The sequence below is a fragment of the Podarcis bocagei genome (assembly GCF_964188305.1).
Source record: "Podarcis bocagei genome assembly, chromosome: 13".
In the NCBI taxonomy this organism is placed as follows: Eukaryota; Metazoa; Chordata; class Lepidosauria; order Squamata; family Lacertidae; genus Podarcis; species Podarcis bocagei.
In genome coordinates, this window is record NC_138138.1 from 1,989,686 (window position 1) to 2,009,731 (window position 20,046).

Consider the following 20,046-nt stretch of genomic DNA (forward strand, 5'->3'; position numbering starts at 1 on the left):
TTTCTACTGTAGATTTTGTCACAGTGCATGAATTGAGAGGCAGCTCATCTCTCCCGTTTTAACTTTCAGGAAGAGAAAGTGGGAGGTGTGTGGAAGTTGAGCTGCCTTTCTTGAACCCTGGACTTGAGTGAGATGGAGAAGGCAGGCAACATCTTTGTTTTGCTAGCACAGCCATCCCCAGCAACATAGTCCTTTCCGAAGGGCTTTGGACTACAACTCCATTAGGATGGGAGCTGTGAGTCCAAAGCTCCCAGACAGCACCAGGTGGGGGGAGGCTGCCTTTGCAAAATGCCCCTGCAGAAGGAAGATTCCTCAAGGCACGAGAGCAGGAACAAGAAGTGCTGGATAAACCAAGACAGGCATTGATTCCCAGAGGCTGGAGCGAGTCTACAGGATTGCTGTGAAGCTGGACACCTCGTGGATTTTCATGATAAAACTACTGTGTTCCATTCCAAAAATACTCTAACTTGTTTATAAAATAATAGTTTATAGACCGCATGGAATATAAGTTAGGTGCCTGGCAGGCACTGGAGTGAGCCTGGGCGGAGATTTTGCCCCAACAGGACTGTGGGCTGAAGCTGGCTTCTCTGTCTCTCTCTCACTGGTGCAGGTGAGTGCGGTCGTCCGGGCGCTTGATGTGGATCCTGCGGACCCGCTCAATGCGCTCCCGCTCCTCGTCCTCCTCCAGGTGGTGCGAGCGGCCGGCTGCCCCTCCAGTCGCTTCCAGCAGCGCGTTGTCAGGGCCTCGTCCATCTTGGGCTTCATAAAGCAGAATGTTTAATGTCTCCTCGTAGATCCGGGCTTCTGGAAATTCAACCTGGACACCCCAAGCAGAGGGAGGTTAAGAGGAATTCCTTTCTCCCAAGCTGGAATTCAGGGCAACTTACATTTTAAAACATCATTATAAAATACAAAGGAAAACAAATTAGTTAAAAACCAACAGTTAAAATACACCAGACCGTTTAGAGCCAGCAGTTAAACTACAGTTTGCCCTGACATCTGCCCAGCCTGAGCCCCGCCCGCACCTCCATTTCCAGAGGCCCGTTGGAACAGGAAGCTCTGAGCCTGCCAGTGGAAGGATGACAAAGAAGGAGCCCATCTAGCCTCTTTGGGGAGGGAATCCTGCAATATGGGAGCAGCCACTCCTGGGTCACCACCAGTGTGCCTGTGATGGAGATGGGACCAAGAGAAGGTGCTCACCTGAGGATCTTAGCACTTGGGTGTGTTCACAGAGAGAGAGATGATATTTCAGGTAGCCTGGGCCCAACCATAGAGGGCTTTATAAGTTATCACCAGCACCGTATTGTGCCTAGAAATAGACTAGTGACGTTGTTTTAACTGTGGCCCAACATGTTCCCTGAAACCATCCTCAACAGGACAGTCTGGCAGGAAGCTTCTTCCCCCGGGCCCTCTTGCCTAGGCATGGAAGAACTTTGCAACCCGGCTATGTTGGGGGTGGGGGTGGGGCAGAGGGGAGAGAAGAAGAGGGTTGCAGGGACAAGCTCAAATACTTGCTTCTACATATCATTTTGGGGAGTGGATGGGTGTTGTCAAGGAAGCAACAGCAACAAGACTCACCTTGGTCTGTTTCTTTTCCGTGGCGTACACAATGGACGTGCAGCAGACTTCCGCTATCTTGCGCCCCTGTCCATAGAAAGACCAGCAGCAAATCTCGTCCCCAATGACATCCTTGATGAAGAGGACCCTCCCATTGAAGCGCAGCGAAAGCTTGTCAAACAGCTCAATGTTCTTCAGCATGTTGTCATCGGAGTTGCTGAGCCAACAGGACAGGAATGAGGGCACCTTCCAGTTTCCAGGGGCCTCTTTTAAACCCCTGCCCCCCTAACTCTACTTTTAGTCAAAACTCCATTCCCCGCCTCCTCACTTTGTTTCATCAGCTCCCACGGGGCGTTGAAAACGGCCTTATAAACCTTCCCTGGGTGCAGAAGGTGAAAGCTTTTACCTGGTGTAGGAGTACTTGTTGTTACTTCTGTTGTACAGCAATTTTACCGCTGGCTGTGGGGAAAGCACAAACAGGTAGGGATAAATGTCACAGTTTGATGCTTTTGTTATAGAGCTCACCTTGAAAAGGGAACTCTCCCTTCAGCTGTCAACTGGGGGAAGCCATTCCAGGTGGGACTGGAGAGATAGGAAGCCCAGCTCCATCTGGTGCCTCCTGTCCCTGAACTGTGCATTCTAAAGAATGACTCTTTAGAAACTGGCACCTAAGTTTTACTTTTCCTCTTCCCTCCCTGTCTCTTTTCCCTTGCGTATCCTGTTTTTTTTAGACTGTAAGCTTGCAGGTAGAGACTGTCTTGTTTTGACTATATGCCAGTCTCTTTGGCTGAACAGTGGGGTACAAATTCAATCAATCAATCAGTCATAAACTTTGCAGGATGCAGAGTGGGAGGGCAAAGCCACGGTGGAGGGTTAAGACTCGGAACTGCCTCCTGCACATGAGCTCTGGTACAGAATGCAGCTGCTTTAGAATATCAGAAGAGCCCTGCAGGAGCATCAGATCAAAGCTCCATCTAGTCTGGCATTGTGTTTCTCACCAAGGCCCTCTTCCCTTTGTTGCCAGCAAGTGATATCCACAGGTAGACTGCCTGTTCCATTCATGGCCATGTACAACCATGAACAGACCTGCCCATTATGATAGGTCCATCTTTCTGTCAAGGGATGGCTGAGCTGTGTCCCTCCAGTTATTACTGGACTACAACTCCCATCTTCCCCGATCACGAAGTCATGCAGGCTGGGGCTGATGGGAGTTGGGATCCCAACATCCAGAGGGTCACAGTTAGCCACCCCTTTGCTATGTTTCTACTGAAGTGTTTATATTCTGGCCCCATATAAATGTCAGGGTGCTGTAATATGATCCTGCCCTTGCAGGTTTAACAATCTAAGTTTCAAAGACAGAATACAGGTGAAGATAAAGGTCTGGTGGGAAGCAGTGAGGAGAAAGAAAGAGGCAGGTAATTCTCCACTGCACCCCCAACCCAGTTCCTAAGGGAAGGCAGAGATGCCCAACACTTAATCACAGAGGTGGAAGGGACCTAAAGGTCATCTAGTGCAACCCTAAGCAATACAGGAATCACAGCCAAATTGTACAGGTATTGAAGTGAAAACCAGGCGGGAATGTGTAGTTTGTGAACATGCCAAGCTTAAAACACAGCTCTTCTCATCCAAAGAGCTGCTCACCTTGTTTGATGTGGCTATAAGTTTCTGCTCTTCTTTGGAGGATGTGATGATGGGCACCTTGCAGAAGGGCTCGTAGACCTCTTTGTTCTGCTGAAACGAGAGACCCAATCAGAACGCAAGCAAGAGGTGGAAGAGAAGTCAGGTGCTCACCGGGAAGAACCTACTAGCCCAGCTGAAGACCCACCAGGAACTGAGGTACACCAGGCAGTGACTCAAGACAGGGCCTTTTCTGTGATGGCACCCTCACTATGGGATTTGCATTGCACAAGTTTTGACGCCAACTGAAGACACCTCTCTTCACCAAGGCAAACAACAAAAGGGCTTTTGTAGCCACTGTGGGTTCTCAAGTGCCTGATGCATGGCCTGCTTACCTGTAGGGCAGCCTGGCACTCATCCACCAGACCTTGGACCAAATAATATTTGGCTTCTGCCAGCAGCTCTTCTATCTCCCGCCGGCTCTCTGGAAGGGGTACAGCACCGTCACGCAGGTAGTTTAAGATGGTCCCAAAATGTTTACCGCAGCGGTCAATCAAAATCCAGCCTGAGGCAACAGCAGATGAAAATTAATGGCGGAAGAGGCAAAGGAGGAGAGCAGAACAAAACCACTGTCTCCCTGTTACCAGTGAGAGGACCACCAACAGGCCAAGGTTTGGGGTGCCTAAATACCTTGCAGCGGAGATGGGGAACATCTGTGGCCAAGCAGATTCCCACTGGGAGGCTAGTCTGCAATCCTGGGGCCGCCACAAAAAGGGTCACCTCTTGCACCTGCTTATAGGATCTCGTGTAACGACAGGGCAGAGAATAGAGCCTCTTGGGCTGATCTCAAGTCCCAAGCAGGATTTTGGGTGTGGGCAATGGAAGATCTATAAAGCTTTAGAAAAGGAGGTGCCCTGTGAACATTTTGGAATGCTAATGCAAGTTTACTACTTGACTGGACCAAATAGGAATCAGCTGCAGGAAACCGGGAAAGGAAGCCCCTCCCCACTCATTCCAGGTTCACTGAAGTGCCATGATCAGCAGCCAAGAAATAAACACCCGTCAGTTTAGTAAAAATATTTGTGGGTTGTCATTTTGGATGGCTCATTTGCAATGCTGGGCTTACATGCCCCCAAGTGGCCTCCTGGTTACCTTGAGCAAGTGACCCAACAAAATAACAGATTCATAGAATCATAGAGTTGGAAGGGACCTGAAGGGCCGTGGAGCTCCACTCCTTGCTATGTTCAACCCCCCTGCAAGGCAGGAATCACAGGTAAAGAATCCCTGAAAGCTAGCGAATCATTTCTCTAATCCCCCCTAATATTAAAGAAAGGGGCAAAAGGGCCAGCTAAGGGCATCTAGGAGGTAAGAGGGCTCCCTAGAAAATCTCCTGCTGCCAGCATATTCTGTTTATTAGGGTGCGATCAGTGAAAATGAAAAAGCAGTGAAATGGAACAGGGTGCCTCCTCTTTCTTCCCCCCTCAGCTCCCTCTCCTAGCCCTTGACTGAACACAGCCAGAGAAGCAGTTTCTCAGAGGAAAGCTTCCTGCGCAATCGTCAGCAAGGCACAGCCAGCCATAAACAGACCAAAGGCTTTGGTTTATGGGCAGAGAGACAAGAATGCATTTGAGGAGGGTGGCGGGGGGGGGGAGCTTATGCAGGACAGACGTTTGCCTTCAACAAATAAGGGCAATGCAGGCCAAAGGATTTGATGGGTGCCTTGAATTAATGGCCTTACAGTGAAAATCTGATTATGCTCTTAGTTCTCCAAGCCACAAGTTTTACATAACAGCTCCAAATGGAACAAGGGACAGTCTTTCTTTCCAGCCCTGCTATCTTGCTCTACTTTGCCCTTACGGTGATTAAACCGGCAAGTTTTCTTAAAATCAGGGTGCAAAAGTCTGTATTGCTCTTACTCGCTCCCACAGGAGGCCGGGATGGCCACCAACTTGCATAAGAAGAAGAAGAAATAATAATTTTATTATTTATACCCCACCCATTTGTCTGGGTCTCCCTAGCCACTCTGGGTGGCTGGATGGCCTTAAGAGAGGATGGAACAAATTCCTAGAGGATCAAGGCTATTAGCCATGGGGATGGGGCTTTGCCTGGCAATCAAAAGCAGCCATGCTTCTGAATGCTGGAAGCTGCCGGAGGGGAGGGGGCTCTGGGGTCGGATCCTGCCTGTGGGCTTCCCTTGGGGGCATCTGGTTCCCTGTGAGAACAGGAGGCTGGACTAGACAGAGCAGCTTCCATGATAGACCTCATCTATCCCATTGTTTGGTTCCTCCCTGACCAACCTTCAGAGACTCTTAGGAAAGCTTTGCTTCAAGTCAATTATTGTTATGTTGTTAGTTAGTGTTTGCTGTGTTTTTTGTGTGTATTGTTTTCTTTGTTTTTGTTTGGTTAATTGAAATTAATAAAAAGAATTTTAAAAAAAGGAAAGCTTTGCTTCAGGGCTCCGACAAGTCCATCACAGAACAAGTGGCAAATTTTTTGATTATCATCATCATCATCATCAGACTATGAACTGCCTGATACGTTTGAGTCTAGCGTTATAATTCTATTTTTCCCAGTTGTCAGCATGTAAGTGGAGCCTGCTGCATCTCAGTGGCCTCTTTTGGGAAACCCGCAAGCCAGAACTGAGGACAAGAGCCCTCTTCTCCCCTCCTGTGGTTTCCAGGAACTGGGATTCAGAAGCATTGCTGCCTCTGACCAGAGAGGCAGAGAATAGCCATCATGCCTGGTAGCCATCGACAGCCCTTCCTCCATGGATTTGTCCAATCTTATTTTGAAGCCATCTGAGTTAGTGGCTACCCACTGCCTCCTGTGGCAGGGAGTTCCATAGTTTAACCATGTGCTGCATAGTGCATTTTTGTTAATGCAAAGAGACTGAGTGAGGCTAACGGGAGCCTCAAACGGCCACCTGCCCATCTTGGCCCTGCCGTCCCTCCATTACCTTCGCTGTCGGTGAGGACCTCCATCCGACCACTGAACATGGCCTTGAGCATGGTGTCCTGCTTGGTCAGTGTCTGCATGGTGGTGTAGTACAGGCCCCCGCCGATGTTCAGCTTCACATACTTGGAGCTGGGGCTGGCGCCTTTGAAGGACATGGTGCGGGTTGCGGCTGCTGGCACTGCAGTGCTCACCACCGTTTCTCCAGACATCTCTTCCTGCAAGAGCAAAGGAGCCTTCTGTGAGGACCCTCATGCCCCTCTGGTTACCTGTGCATCCTAAACAGGAGCCCAGCTGGACTGGAGCCAAGGCCCTTTGGGTCCAGCTTCCTGCTGCTCAGGGGCCATCTCTGGCCTCAGGCACTGGACACAGAGGCAGCAGCCCACCTGGGCTGGGAAGAACGTAAGCAGAGTCTGGCACTGACAAACAGCCACCTCCAGATGCCTGCCTGCCTGCAGGCTGGGCTTCATAGGGGGCCCAGTGAAGAAGCAAACGGGGTGGCGCCAAGTTGTGGAAGGGGAGTCGAGGCATGGGGGCCAGCGGTTAGTGTTGGACTAGGCCCTGGGAGACCAGGGTTCAAATCCCCACTTGGTGACTTTGGGTGCCAGCCACAGTCTCTCAGCCTAACCTACCTCACAGGGTTGTCATGGGGATTAAATGAGGGAGGGAACAGTGTATGTCACCCTTAAGAGAAAAGGCTGGGAGTTGCAAGAAAGGTTCAGAAAAGGGCGACCAAACGATAAAGGGGATGTAGAAATGCCCCTAGGCGGAAAGGGTGCAGCATTTGGGACTTTGTAGTATAGAGAAAAGGCAAGTAGGAGGCAACAGGATAGCTTTATTGAATGATACCTGGCATGGAGAAAGTGGGTCGAGAAGTGTTTCTCTCTCTCAGAACATTAGAACTCATGGGCACCCAATGATGCTCAACGCTGGAAGACTCCAGAGGTACTTCTTCAAGCAGTGCATAGGAGGCAGGGATAGCCACTAACTTAGATGGCTTCAAAAGAAGCACCTGGTTAGCCACCGTGGGAACAGAATGAGGGACCACTGGCCTGATCCAGCAGGCTCTTCTTATGCTGTTGCTAGTTATGGGGCTCTCACATGGGTGCAGTGTGGGTACACAGTGCAAGGCAGCAGGAAGCGTCTTGGCAAAACTCAATAAGGAAACTAGCGTCAGGACTTCTCAGAGAAACGTCAGGATTTTTGCATAATTTCATCACTCAGTTGCTCTCATTGGCCTTTTGAAATACTTTTGAGAGTGTGTAAGAACTGAATTGCAAGCCAAAGATGAGCTGCTTCAGGCTGGGGGGGGGGGGGGAGGTTGATGATTCACCTCCAGCTAGTGTCCTGGTCAGGTTATGTGTGTGCTTATCATCTTTGTGGCTGATTCCTGAGTGACTCCCTCCCCACCAAAGCCAGTTCACAACGCTGCCTTTCTCTGCAGTAAGGGCTTGGCTTATTTTGAATTCAGCCAAGGAATTTCAGCTTCAGTCCCAAGAAGCTCTTCGGTCAGCTTTTCCACAGTGCAAGCAGTACAGACAATGGAGCAATCTCTTTTGTTCTTCCTACCTGCCCCTCCTTTCCCTAAACATCAGCCAGAGAGTTATTCTACAAACAGACGCCTTCTCACCCTCCTGCATTTAAGACTGTCAAAAGGATTCCAACCTCAAGTGACACAGCCCTGGTGTTAGATAAAGTTCTTCTTAATAGCTGCCAACTTGTGGTCTACAAGAGCCTAAGCTTGGGGTCCCCAACAGCACCCTTCCATGGCCCTTGCCAAGTCCTCCGCTCTGTTTTTTAAAATTGCTTGGGGAGGGAGTTGTTTGGTTGGAGGGGTCACATATTTTGGGGAGGGGGTTCCTTTGTCTATTGGGGTGGGTGGGTGTAGGTTTTTCCAGCCATTTTGGAAATGGGTGGAGTTCCGAGAACTGCTGGTTTATTTTCTGTGGAATTGGCATTTTGTGGTCCCCTTTATCGTTTTTTTCCAAAGGTGCCCCGTAAGCTTCTGAATAAGCCCAGAATAAGCAGTATGAAAACGGCTGTGCTACAGCCCACCCCACCCATTGTGAGTGAGAGCCTATCAAAACAAACACATGAGGTCTTTAGAGGTACCACAAAACAGCAAAGTTATCCCTCTGCAATGGACAAAGCAGGCATGAGTCACTAGCTAGGAGGAGCCCTTCTCTGACCTTATCAAGGGGCTGCATTGGAGACCTATCAGGTTTGGAAATCTCCTGGGGCAGTGACAAATGGCAGAAAGGTTCTTTTTCACTTTATCAGGCCTGGCCAGGCTTCTGTGCTAACAATAAACTTAGATCATCAGCCACCTCAGAACAATGAGTTTATCAGGGCCTCAAGCTTTGCACAGAGGGGAAATTAAAGTCCCACTCACCATCACAAAGCCAAAGAAAGAGCTTTGTCAGAGGGGAGAGCTTTAAGGCCATGGTTAAATTAATAGGCTGCCTGAAGGCAGGGGAGGAAGTCAATTAATATTGAAACAGAGTGCTGAATGTTTCATGCAGCATCTTGTTACCAGTCAAGGGGAGCTCCAATTCCCACCTTATCTCAGGGACGCATTAGATAAAACCTGACAAGTCAGGATTGAAAACAACCCAGCTAGGAAAGGAAGAGCCAAGAGGAAAAAGGATAGCAACATTTCTGTGGCTGGGGGAGAATCTGACTTACCGGTACTTAGATATTCCTGGTGCACTTCTGGGGTGAGCTGAGCAGGCACTGTGCTTAACAGCAGCCCAAAGGCTAATTCAAGTAAATTCCAAGTGAACAAGACTGACTTAATAATACATGTTGTGCTGCTGCTGCAATGTCTAAGCTTACCGAGATGGTATGATTAAGAGAAGAGAGACAGAGCAGAGAGAACCCAGTTGCCCTTTATGGAGTAGGTAAAACACAAGTATAATTTGGAACCATTTAAAGACTTTTCGCAGCCGATATAAAGGCGAGACATTAGTTGAATTATGCTTGGATAGTTTATGACACGATGGATTTGTAAGTGAAAGGTCTTACCTTCCATCTTGTTGCGATCCTTAACGGAGCACAAGTAAATCAGTTCATATGTTTATAATAAGATGAAATAAAGAGAAGGGATGGGTGGGGGGTTTGAAAGACTTTCCTCATATCTTCATGCCCTTCAGAGGATCCCTAAGTGGCTCACGATAACACAAATTTACTACAAAACACACATCCGTCTAAAAATACAAACCGGAAGCAGAGCAGTCAGATAGAATCATAGAATTGTACATTGGAAGGGACGCCAAGGCTCATGTAGTCCAACACCCTGCAGTGCAGATCAACACTCTAATACACTCTATGTCAAACTGGCACTCTTCAGATATCTTGGGACTACAAATCCCATGGTTGTGCTGGTTAAGGCTGGCAGGAGTTGTCGTCCAAAGCCCCTGGAGAGCACTAAGGTATGGGAAAGGCTGTTCTAATAGAGCACCCTAAACTGATCCCCTATTCTCAAAAACCTGGTGGGAGAGAATGGTCTTGACTGGTTTTCTAAAGACTCCAGTGCAGAATGTTTGGTGGACTTTCCCTACAGAGGGAGAGTCCCCATGCAAAGTGTCCACATGGAACAAACTAAAATATTCAACAGTCCACCCGCTTCTTAAACCTTTCTTGTATGCCCCATCTTTGCCTGGCCTCCCCCAATTCCTCCTTCTCACCTTCCCAGAACCCTCACGACCCATTAACAGCAATTCCCACATCTTCTTGCAGTGAGTTCCACAGGACAATGGTGTGTTGAGTGAAGAAGTCCTTCTTTTGGTCCAACAGTTTCATCTGATGAATTCACTCCCTGCCTCACGTATGCACTCCCTGTTGGTGACCCACAAGACCGTCTCATGGCATCCCATTTGCTATCCTCTCCCCTGCCCCCAGGGGCCATCCAAGGTGTGGATCACTTCTGAGTAAACCTGCATAGGATCTGCACTGAAAGAACAGTCTGTCTCCCTCCAGATGACTTGGGACTACTTAAGAAGACACCTGAAGGCTTATAGGAGGTTTTCAATGTTTAGTGTTCTGTTCTGTTTTAGTATATGTTGGAAGCTGTCCAGAGTTGCTGGGACAACCCAGTCAAGTGGGCGGGGTACGAAAAAATATTATTACAACTCCCAAGTTGTGCTGATGAGAACTGATGGGCGTTGTCATCTGGAGGGCACCAGGTTGGAGAAGGGGGGGGCTGGGCATTTAATGCCCAGTTTATCCCTTCCTAAGCCCCGCCTCCCTTCCGGGCCCCGCAGAACAGATCTTCATCATCATCGGAACTGATTTTATTGATGTTGGGTTTCATCCTCATGCTCACCGGGGGGGGGGAGGCCGGGGGGGGGTGGGACCCACTCGGAACTTCTCCCCGCTGAAGGACACGGGGTCTCGGAAGCCGGAGAGGAGGAGGAGGAGGAGAAGAAGAAGAGGCCGCCCCTTCCCCTGGGCTCTGCCCCAAAGGGCCCCAAGAGCCCCCCCCCGCCCCAAGGGCTCCCTCCCCAGACCCCCCAGGTCCCCCCTCCTTCTCCCCCCCCCTTGCTCACCATGAACAGCCCCTCGCGAGGCCTCCCTCAGCCAACCAGGTCCCGAGGCGAAGACGAGGAAGAAGCAGCGGGTGACGCGCGCGAGGAAGGGGCGGGGCGACCCCCCAAAAACTTTTCTGCCGAGCCCCACCCCGATTCTACCCATGCTCCTTTGCGTTCCTCTCCGGCTTTTTCCACAAGGAGGGGGGCGGAACCCAAATCCCAAGGACCTGAGTTTCCGGACGGAGGAATGAAAGCGACGGGCAGGGCCAGCTCCTGGGATCGCCGGTCGCGACTGGGCAAGTCTAGCCCTCCTTCCATCTCGATGCCTCTTGCGCTCCGGCTGCGGGAGGAGAGGCGGGACTTCCGGGCCAGCGGCCGGTTTCTTCCCAAGGGCCGGAAGCGCCGGTGTTTTCCTTGACTCTATGGTCCGTTTCTGGCGGTCCTCCTTGGAGTTCTTTGGGGGGGGGAAGGGGGGGAGGCGGCTGTTATCGAGGCGACGGAGGAGGAGGAGGAGGAGGAGGAAGGGCAAAGGCAAAGCCGAACAGCGCCTAACAACTAGCGGGTCATACATACATAAACACACACTCACTCTCCCGACGACCCTGGCAGGGAGGACGCGGCGTTGGCGCGGAGCCGGAGGGTCGTGAGGCGAGATTCCAGTGGCTGACCTCCTGCCTCTCCCCGCAGAGCCCCGGAGGGCCTCCTCGACTCCCGAATGCCGCAGCCGCTGCGCACGGAAGCGGCCCGAGAGCTCCTCTGCCTCGGCTAGAGAGAGAGAGAGAGGTAGGTGAGGAGGGAAGCCCTGGGTGGGGCGGGGGAGACCGGGCAGGAGGAGCGCCCTAGATCCGTTTGGGAGCCCCGCTTTGCGGTCTGCTAGCCGTAAGCCTTTGCCTGGGTCTCTGAATGCGGCGCGCTCGAGCCTCATGCCAGCCAGCCACTTCCGCTTCATCCCAAAGACCTCACCTGTCCAGGTAGGGAAAGGCTGAGGGAGATCGTTTTCATTCAATGTTCGGGAAAGTGCTCCGTGTAGTTGTGAAGGAGCAGCTCTCTGCCTAAAAGCTCACCATCAAAACATGAACAGAGAAGGTTCAAGGGTTCAAGGGAGTGAAAGGCGGGATATCAAATCCAAACTCTTCTTCTTCTTCTTCTTCTTCTTCTTCTTCTTCAATTTGCAGGATGCTGGGCTAGATGGACCCTTTCCTTTTGGAAAAACAGAACTCCGGGTGATGCTAGAAAAGGGGTGCCCAAAATAAAGGATGCCTGTTCAGCCTGACGGTCTCGGCGGAACCCAAGAGGAGTTCTGTTCCATATTGTGGTAGTGTTGTAGGCAATGCAAGCAGGTGTGGCACAGCTTTCCCAGCTTGTCCTTCCCCTCTCCTCCTGTTGCCAGAGACCTCCAAAATGTTCAGCGCAGCCCAGTTGTCTAAGGCCCAGTTCCTTGACAAGGCGCGCCAGGCGCGTGAGGAGCGCCGGGAGCTGAAGGAGCGCGAGCGAGCGGCAGTGCAGATCCAGGCCCTTGTCCGAAGGTTCTTGTGCCGCTGTCGTTTGCAGCGGGAAATCAGGTGCGTGCAATGCGTGTGCAGGTGCTGGGTGGATTTGGCTTTTGGCCTCTGGGACTGAAGCCTTTTGCCAGTGGCTATGCCAGTGCTGGCTCCCAGGGTCCCTTGTCTTCAATGAGGGGGGTGCTGCAAGATCCAAATCCTCTCCTGCTGCCTTTGAACTTTTTGGATCCTCTGAGCAAAGTGAGCGTGGCATTGCTCTTGGGGCATTGGTGGGCCCTTTGACTCTCTAGGGCGCTGGCAAATTCCTGAACCTCCTACCCAGTGTAGCAAGGGAAATATCTTAAGTCAGTCATTGTGTGTGGGCATCTTGGCCTGTTCTGCCATGTGTGCTCTGAGCCGATTTGTAGCTCCTTCTGCTGCCTCTATCCAGAGGAAAGACCTGAACAGTGTCACCATTTGTCATGGAAGGGGGGGGCACCTACCTCACCTGCACGCACCAGCCTTTCTCAAATTACATTGTACCTTTTCTTTTGGACTTTCCTTTGTGCTCCCCAGGAGAGAAGTGGATGACTTTTTTGATGCAAACGGGCCTGGCAAGAAGACAGCACTTTCGATCTTCAAAATATCCCGGAAGCTGCTCTTTGTTTTCAGGTGCCAAGATGACAAAGAGGTACTACTGCTTTGCTGAAGGTCTCCTCGTTGCATGCTATTTATTCTTGATGCTAGGGGTGGGGCAGCTGCTGTGTTGGAAGTATCAGGGTGGCTGTTACAGTCACAGAATGGGGAGGGAGAATTTTCTGGAACAATGTGAGCTTGGACAGAAACTACTTACTGCAGCAGCAGATTCTGCCTACTTCCAGAATTCTGAAAATGATCTTGAGCCCCAGAGTCTCTGCAGGGGCGAATATGAGTTCCATAGAACTGTTGCATTTTTCAAGAGGTAAGCTGAGCCCAAAAACACATATCCATAGAAAGACTGCTCCTGTCCCTTTGTGTGAGTTTTGCCACTTGGGATGTATCTCCTTTTGTAGGAGTCCTGGGCCATTCTGCTATGTTTTTATGTTCCAAATGGTTGAGTGAACCAACTGACACAATGCAGAATGCCCTATCCTTGGAGCAGGGATGTCCCCACCTGTGATCCCCCAGAGGCTGCTGGACTCCCAGCTCCCATAATTCCTGACCATCAGCCATGCTGGTGGGGCTGGTGGGAGTTGGAGTCCAGCAACATCTTGAGGGCCACAGATTCCCCATCCCTAATCTAGAGGGAGGATGCTGCTCTGAAAGAGTAACTGCACTGGAGACCAGTCAGTGCATGAGCCTCATGCTCTGCTTAGGGACTGTACAGCAGCTTTAGACTGGCCATGAGGAGAAGAGGATGCCGGACTGGGTGGGCCATTGGCCTCCATCCAGCAGGGCTGCTCTTACCATCTTGAGCAAAAGACAACCTTGGATTGTAAGAGTGAAGTCTGTTTACTGGAAATAATGGAAAGCACTGCTTTGCAGGAACCATTGGATTGAGGCAACAAAATGATTATGATTTCGTATTGACTCACCTGCTTTTCATTACAGAGATTTGAAAAGTTGTGCCGCTGTATCCTTAACAGTATGGATGCTGAAAATGACCCTAAGGTGAGCTAAAGTCACTTTTCATAGACTTTAACATGAGAGTATGTGCATATTTTCCCCCATAAAATATCCCCAAGAGCAGGTGGATAATTTTTTTAATTCCATAAGCATATGCTGGAGCATTGCAGGCCAGTGTTTCCTGAGAAACATGAATATTTGTGGTTGTTCTAAAACAACCTGCCACATACACACTGCAGCTCTGAATTATGGGGTGACAGTGCTTTGTTCTGCATTTTCCCAGTACAGTGACTGAATGATGGCGTCTCCCTCCCCTCCCGCAGTTATCATGGTCTTCTGTCACTTCCCCACAGGTGTGGTATGTGTCCCTTGCACTTTCGAAGGAGCTCACGCTTATGTGGATTAAGCAGGTCAAGGATGTGCTGTGGCTTTGCTGTGAGTTTCTGAAGCTGCTTAAGGTATGGACTGACTTGGCTGTCTGTTTTGTGTGTGTTTTCACTGGTCTGTGACCATTCCAGACTTCCATTTCATGACTCTGGCGGTTCTTTCCCCCAGCCAGACATATTGCAAGACTCTAAGCTGGTGAATCTGCACCTCACAATGCTGGTGACATTTACGGACACTTCCACTTGGAGAATCCTGAGGGGGAAAGGTAGGTGTGTCGAGTTCCATTTTTCTAGGGCTTTCTACTAGCCAAAATGACAAGGCTTTTTTATACTTGCTGTGGAATCTTGCCAGCTTCTCAAAGATGAGTGATGGATGGCCCGGTTTCTGCCTTGCCTGCAGAAGAAAGTGCCTGCTCAGCATCTGTTTTGTTCACAAAGTTTATAGTACAGAGATAGAGATACTTGAAGTAACTTCCAAGGTTTTGGGCTTTAAGGTTGGCATCAGATGCCCACTTAATTTTGAATTATAAGACCAGCCCGTTCTCTGGAGAGCAGTTTGCCCCATAGTGTACGATTTAGCCGCAATTGCCAGCTGTCTCCTTCTGTGGTCTTCCTCTTGCAGGAGAAAGTCTACGGCCTGCCATGAACCACATCTGTGCAAATATCATGGGACACCTGAATCAAAAGGGATTTTATTCCGTGCTCCAGGTTTGTTGTGCTTGGTGTAGGGGGTCTTAGTTTTTGTGTGAGATTATGTATATTTGTATCTGCTCAAAGAGAAAATAGATGATGGTTAACAGTGTATATGTTTTGTTTTAATATTCACCTCAGCTTGTGAAGCTATGTTCTATAAAACGAGTTCTGTTTGCTACTCCCCTAGTTGCCTTTTTAAGTAATTCTGAGAGCTCATGGTAGATCATGGCATGGCGTCTCCAACAACAGCTCCTACCTGGGCTGAGAGAGGTGAATGTCTCTAAAACCTCAGGGCTGAGCCAAAGTTTTAACCTGTGTGCTCCCCATCCAGTGCCTGCTGTGTCTGCAGCGCTGTCCTGGCTCTGCGTGCTCCACAGTAGGCTTTGAAACGGATGCTGCTCATTGGTGAAGGGCAAGAACAGCTCATAATCTTTGTGCGCTGATCTGTGAGTTTGCTCCATAAACATTTTTTTCTGAGAAAGCGTTCAGTACAATTCTCCACTTGGTGACAGTGATGTGCTTTATCCTGCTTTCTAGAGTAGCTCTTTTAACTCACATAGTTGGTCTCCAGGCAAAGCGATCCCAGTGGCTCCATTGGGGCTGAGCTCTGTCTGCCATGTTTTTATTAGTTACGTTAGGGTATCATCTTCAGGGGACTGTTGGAGAGCCATAAGCTACTCGTGTCAGAAGTCTGGAATCTGAGTTGTGCTTTCTAACAGTTGCCCCTCATATAGACACCTATATGGAGCTCCCTCCCGCAGGAGGCAGTGATTGCCAGCAGCTTGGCTTTAAAAAGGATTAACAGATTCATGGAGGAGAGGGCTATCGATGGCTCCTGGCCACAGTGGCTAAGCTCTGCCTCTACAGCTGGAGGCAGCAATGCTTCTGAATCCCAGTTTCTGGAAACAGTAGGAGGGGAGAGGACTCTTTGGCTTGGGTCCTGTTTCCCATAATGAAGATATGCTTGGCCACTGTGAGAACAGGATGCTGGTCTAGATTTACCTCTCTTTCAAATCAGAACCAGTGAAGGTCCTGTGTGAGTGTCTGGAGGGAGTTGGAGGAGGGATGGTGGCTAACAGATTGAGGCTGAATCCTGACAAGACAGAAGTACTGTTTTGGGGGGACGGGGCGGGTGGGTGGGGGGGACTCCCTGGTCCTGAATGGGGTAACTGTGCCCCTGAAGGACCAGGTGCGCAGCCTGGGAGTCATTTTGGACTCACAGCTGTCCATGGAAGTGCAGGTCAATTCTGTGTCCAGGGCAGCTGTCTACCAACTCCATCTGGTATGCAGGCTGAGACCCTCCCTGCCCCCAGACTGTCTTGCCAGAGTGTTGCATGCTCTGGTTATCTCTCACTTGGATTACTTCAATGTGCTCTACATGGGGCTACCTTTGAAGGTGACCCGGAAACAACAACTAATCCAGAATGCGGCAGCTAGACTGGTGACCGGGAGCGGCCACCAAGACCATATAACACCTACATATAAGACCTACATTGGCTCCCAGTACAGTTCCGAGCACAATTCAAAGTGTTGGTGCTGACCTTTAAAGCCCTAATTGGTCTCATCCCAGTATACTTGAAGGAGCGTCTCCACTCCCCTCATCCACCCTGGACATTGAGGTCCATTTCTGAGGGCCTTCTGGTGGTTCCCTCACTGCAAGAAGTGAAGCTACAGGGAACCAGGCAGAGGGCCTTCTCGGTAGTGGCCTGTGGAATGCTCTCCCATCAGATGTCAAGAAAATAAACAACCAGCTGACTTTTAGAAGACATCTGAAGGCAGCCCTGTTTAGGAAAGCTTTTAATGTTTAACAGACCACTGAATTTTAATATTTTGTTGGAAGCTGCCCAGAGTGGCTGGGGAAACCCAGCCAGATGGGCGGGGTATAAATAAATTATTATTATTATTATTATTATTATTATTATTATTATTATTATTATTATTAGATGAGGAATTGGCCTGATCCAACAGACTTTTTGTATGTTGTTGAATCTTGGCTGCACCTTCTGACTTCCGGAGCTTTTGGCAGGGTTGGGGTTGGAGATAAATGACAACCAACACCAGCAACTTATAAGGGAGGCTCTTCTCTCTCTGTCTCCTTCTCCCTCTCTCCCCCTCTCCCCTAACATACAGTGGTACCTTGGTTGTCAAACTTAATCAGTTCTGGAAGTCTGTTCCAAAACCAAAGCATTCCAAAACCAAGGCGCACTTTCCCATAGAAAGTAATTCAAAATGGATTAATCCGTTCCAGACAATTAAAAACAACTCCTAGAACTGCAATTTTACATGAATTTTACTATCTAATGTGACCATTGATCCATAAAATGAAAGCAATAGACTCGGCTGCAATCTACTACCCTGTATAAAAAACTGGCAGTGATCTACCCATTGTCATTGGAGGGATGAGCGTGCGGGGTGCGTGAAGAGGGAGTTCAAGTGGGGGGAAAGGAAAGGGAGGCAAAAGTTCTCTCTCTGAGGAGCAAGGTGACTTCTCCCCCCCCCAGGTTTTGGGGATCCCTTCCCCCCCCACACCCAGTGCCCCTTCCTCACCTTCTTCAGGGCTGGCACAAGCAGCCCCCGCCACTTGGGCGTGTTTTCCTCACTGAAGAACTCTCACTGCAGCAGTAGCACCTGCATCCTGCCCGCCAGGCTGTCCCGCGCCCAGTGAGGGGATGCTGTGGCAGTCACTTCTGGGGCCGAGCCGCTTGGCATTCCCTAACTCAGTGCCGGCTGCAGCAGCAAAATCCGGAAGCCGAGGGGGTCGTTGATGTGGCGGCCCCCTTCTCGGCTTCCAGATTTTGCTGCCGTGGCTGGCGCTGAATTAGGGAAGACCGTGCCAAGCAGGCAAGTGATGTCGCTGCCTCCCCGTGCCGCTGGGTCCCTCTGCCGTCGCTGCAGCACCAGCCCCCCCATCCTCCGGTACTAGGTGTCGCCAGTGGCCGGCGCTGAGTAAGGGAAGCACAGGTCGGGCAGCAAGTGAGCGGGCAGCGGAAGTGTGGCACTCAGGACAGAAGTGCACCCCCAAACTGAGTACGTTCAGGTTCCAAAAAAAGTTCAAAAACCGGAACACTCATTTCTGGTTTTGAAGCATTCAGGTTCCAAATAGTTTGTGAAGTAAGCTGTTTGAAAACTGAGGTACCACTGTGTTGCAGCACACTGACAATTCTTAACAATCCTTTCAGCTTCTTCGTTCTTCTTTTTCAGATTTTGCTGACAAATGGCTTGGCGAGGTCAAGACCTTCCCTCTCCAAAGGCACTTTAACGGCAGTCTTTTCTCTTGCGTTGCGGTAAGTCAATAGGCCAAGTTATTACTCTTCAGTAAAGCAGCTTTAAATAAATGCATGTGTGGGTTTATTTCTTCCCCATTTCATCACCCTGAATTTACAAGTGAGTAGTCCCTTCCTCTGGATTTTATTTTTATTATGGCAGTCAGGGAGGCATTATTTCTTCAATTCTGTTGTAAACCCACAACTTTCCCCATTTCAAGAAAGACTTGAATAACTGCCAGTGCAAGAGTAACTTGCTAAGCAGTGAGCTGGTTCCAAGGTGAACTTGTTCTTTGGAACATGCCAGCAATCTGGAGTTAAAAATTAAATTCATAAAATATGTTGAGAGAGAAAAATGAAGCACACATTTGAGTCATCAGAAGAGCCCTGCAGCAGGATCAAGCCAAAGGGGGCTAGTCTACCATTTTCTTCCCCACAGTGGCCAGCCGATGCCTCTTTGGGGAAGTCCACAAACACCCCCCAAAAGGTATTTCCAGAGTCGTTGTCTTTCTTGCCAAGACTTTGCTTTCCTTACTACAGGAGTAGCTGTTCTTGTCTCCGTGTGCAGAAAACGTATGCTTCCTCTTCTCTCCTCCCTTACGGTATTTTTCTCTCCCCAGCCCTGTGGTTGCGGCTCAGTTTTCTGACAATCTCTTACGATCCTTTTTGATCCACATCATATCCGTGCCTGCTATAGTCACCCATCTTGCTACACTTACTCCTGAGGTAGGCGATCCCTCAAATGGCGCGAGTGAGAGACAGACTATTGGAGGGGACACATTTGTTTTGCTTTGCTAGGATCTCGCAGTGCTGCTGTGCTAGACGGGGAGGAGGTGTCCAATTTAGGCAGAGGGTCAGTAGACCATTGAAAGTGGCTTTGTGAGCCAGAATTGGCCCACCGGCCACAGATTCATCTATCCTTGATTTCTATTACCTCTGTCATTCTTACAACGTACCTGTAACATGAGGCCAATATTATTATTATCCTGTTTAGATGGAGGTGCTGAGGATGGCAGAATATTATAGTGTAGTGTTGGTGGGAAAATGGGTACTTTGCTGTGGAGAGAAAATAGAACTTTATTTGCCTCTTCCTAACTTGGGCATAGGTGAAACTACTTGCGTGCATCACAACACTGTTTTACTGACCGAATCAAAGCAAAGATGCTTTGGGAACTGTGTTTGACTGATAAGCCGAGGTACAAGTGTATTTAAATAAAGGAAGCTATAAAAAGTTTGCTTTCCTTTCAGCGTTTGGCAGTGATAGAATCGCAGGACCTCCTGCGCAAATTCATACTGTTCTTGAGCCGCGAAGAGCTGTGCAGGGACGTCTGTGTGTGTCTAGAAGGGAGCCACACGCTCTGCCTTCTAGGTAAGCAAAGTTGCTTCCTATCTCAGTGCTGCCCCTGGCCAAGGATATGTGAATAAAGCTGTGTGGCTAGAGCGTCTCTGTGGGGGAGGCCACACAGAAGGATGCACCTGACCTCTGCAGTGTTGGCACAAGGCCACCTGAAATGTGGCTGTAAAATGATGCTTCCTGAGAATTTTCAAAAATATTTTTAGAAATCAAATTTCTGTTCCTTTATGGCAGTGAAGATATGCCATGTGGGCAATGTGTTGGTGAGCTATCAAAAGCTAGAGGTGTAGCTCCAAAGGTACTGCCACGGTCAGAGGGCAGAGGAGTAATGACAATTTTATTTGCTCAGATGTGAGCCATAAAAGACAGTCAAATGTGAGCCACAAATCTGGCTTTTAATTTCCAGCATCCAATGCAAATAAAGAAACAGGCCAGGGAAAATAGTTTTTCTTATCCTCCAAACTCACATGATGTAACAAAACTTTCCATGTGGCTAAACTCGGGTACATTTTTTCCACGAGGATCTTTATAGAGAGAACCCTGGGGAGCATAGTGAACAACGTCCTCTGTGACCTTTTTACACAGAGGCACTTGGCATAGCACGAAGAA

General features: G+C 49.5%; 2 protein-coding genes across 7 annotated transcripts in view; one reads left to right on the forward strand and one right to left on the reverse strand.

Moving 5' to 3' along the window:
• Positions 1 to 467: 467 nt before the first annotated feature.
• Positions 468 to 10,848, reverse strand: KCTD10 (potassium channel tetramerization domain containing 10). Of its 4 annotated transcripts, XM_081168604.1 has the most exons (8): positions 10,674 to 10,848; positions 9,813 to 10,061; positions 6,131 to 6,344; positions 3,570 to 3,739; positions 3,199 to 3,288; positions 1,964 to 2,016; positions 1,579 to 1,774; positions 468 to 817 (listed from the first exon to the last, which is right to left on the reverse strand). In XM_081168604.1, exons 2-8 carry the CDS (start codon positions 9,852 to 9,854, stop codon positions 599 to 601), a joined length of 984 nt encoding a protein of 327 aa, XP_081024730.1. In that variant the 5' UTR covers positions 9,855 to 10,061; positions 10,674 to 10,848; the 3' UTR covers positions 468 to 598. The 4 variants fall into 4 exon arrangements, with proteins under 4 accessions (XP_081024730.1, XP_081024732.1, XP_081024731.1 ...); XM_081168606.1 differs by lacking the exon at positions 9,813 to 10,061 and having other exon boundaries at positions 10,674 to 10,844; XM_081168605.1 differs by lacking the exon at positions 10,674 to 10,848 and having other exon boundaries at positions 3,199 to 3,285.
• A 110-nt stretch (positions 10,849 to 10,958) lies between these two features.
• The window catches only part of UBE3B (ubiquitin protein ligase E3B), a 29,640-nt gene continuing 20,552 nt past the window's right edge, over positions 10,959 to 20,046 (forward strand). Inside the window, exons 1-10 of one of the 3 annotated variants that reach the window (XM_081168487.1) lie at positions 10,959 to 11,080; positions 12,046 to 12,217; positions 12,713 to 12,827; positions 13,727 to 13,786; positions 14,095 to 14,199; positions 14,297 to 14,393; positions 14,750 to 14,835; positions 18,022 to 18,104; positions 18,704 to 18,809; positions 19,332 to 19,452. In XM_081168487.1, the coding sequence (XP_081024613.1) occupies positions 12,057 to 12,217; positions 12,713 to 12,827; positions 13,727 to 13,786; positions 14,095 to 14,199; positions 14,297 to 14,393; positions 14,750 to 14,835; positions 18,022 to 18,104; positions 18,704 to 18,809; positions 19,332 to 19,452 (934 nt within the window). In that variant the 5' untranslated portion in view covers positions 10,959 to 11,080; positions 12,046 to 12,056. Of the gene's footprint in view, positions 11,081 to 11,297; positions 11,627 to 12,045; positions 12,218 to 12,712; positions 12,828 to 13,726; positions 13,787 to 14,094; positions 14,200 to 14,296; positions 14,394 to 14,749; positions 14,836 to 18,021; positions 18,105 to 18,703; positions 18,810 to 19,331; positions 19,453 to 20,046 lie in introns of those variants that run through there. The other 2 variants (XM_081168486.1, XM_081168488.1) reach the window with 2 other exon arrangements.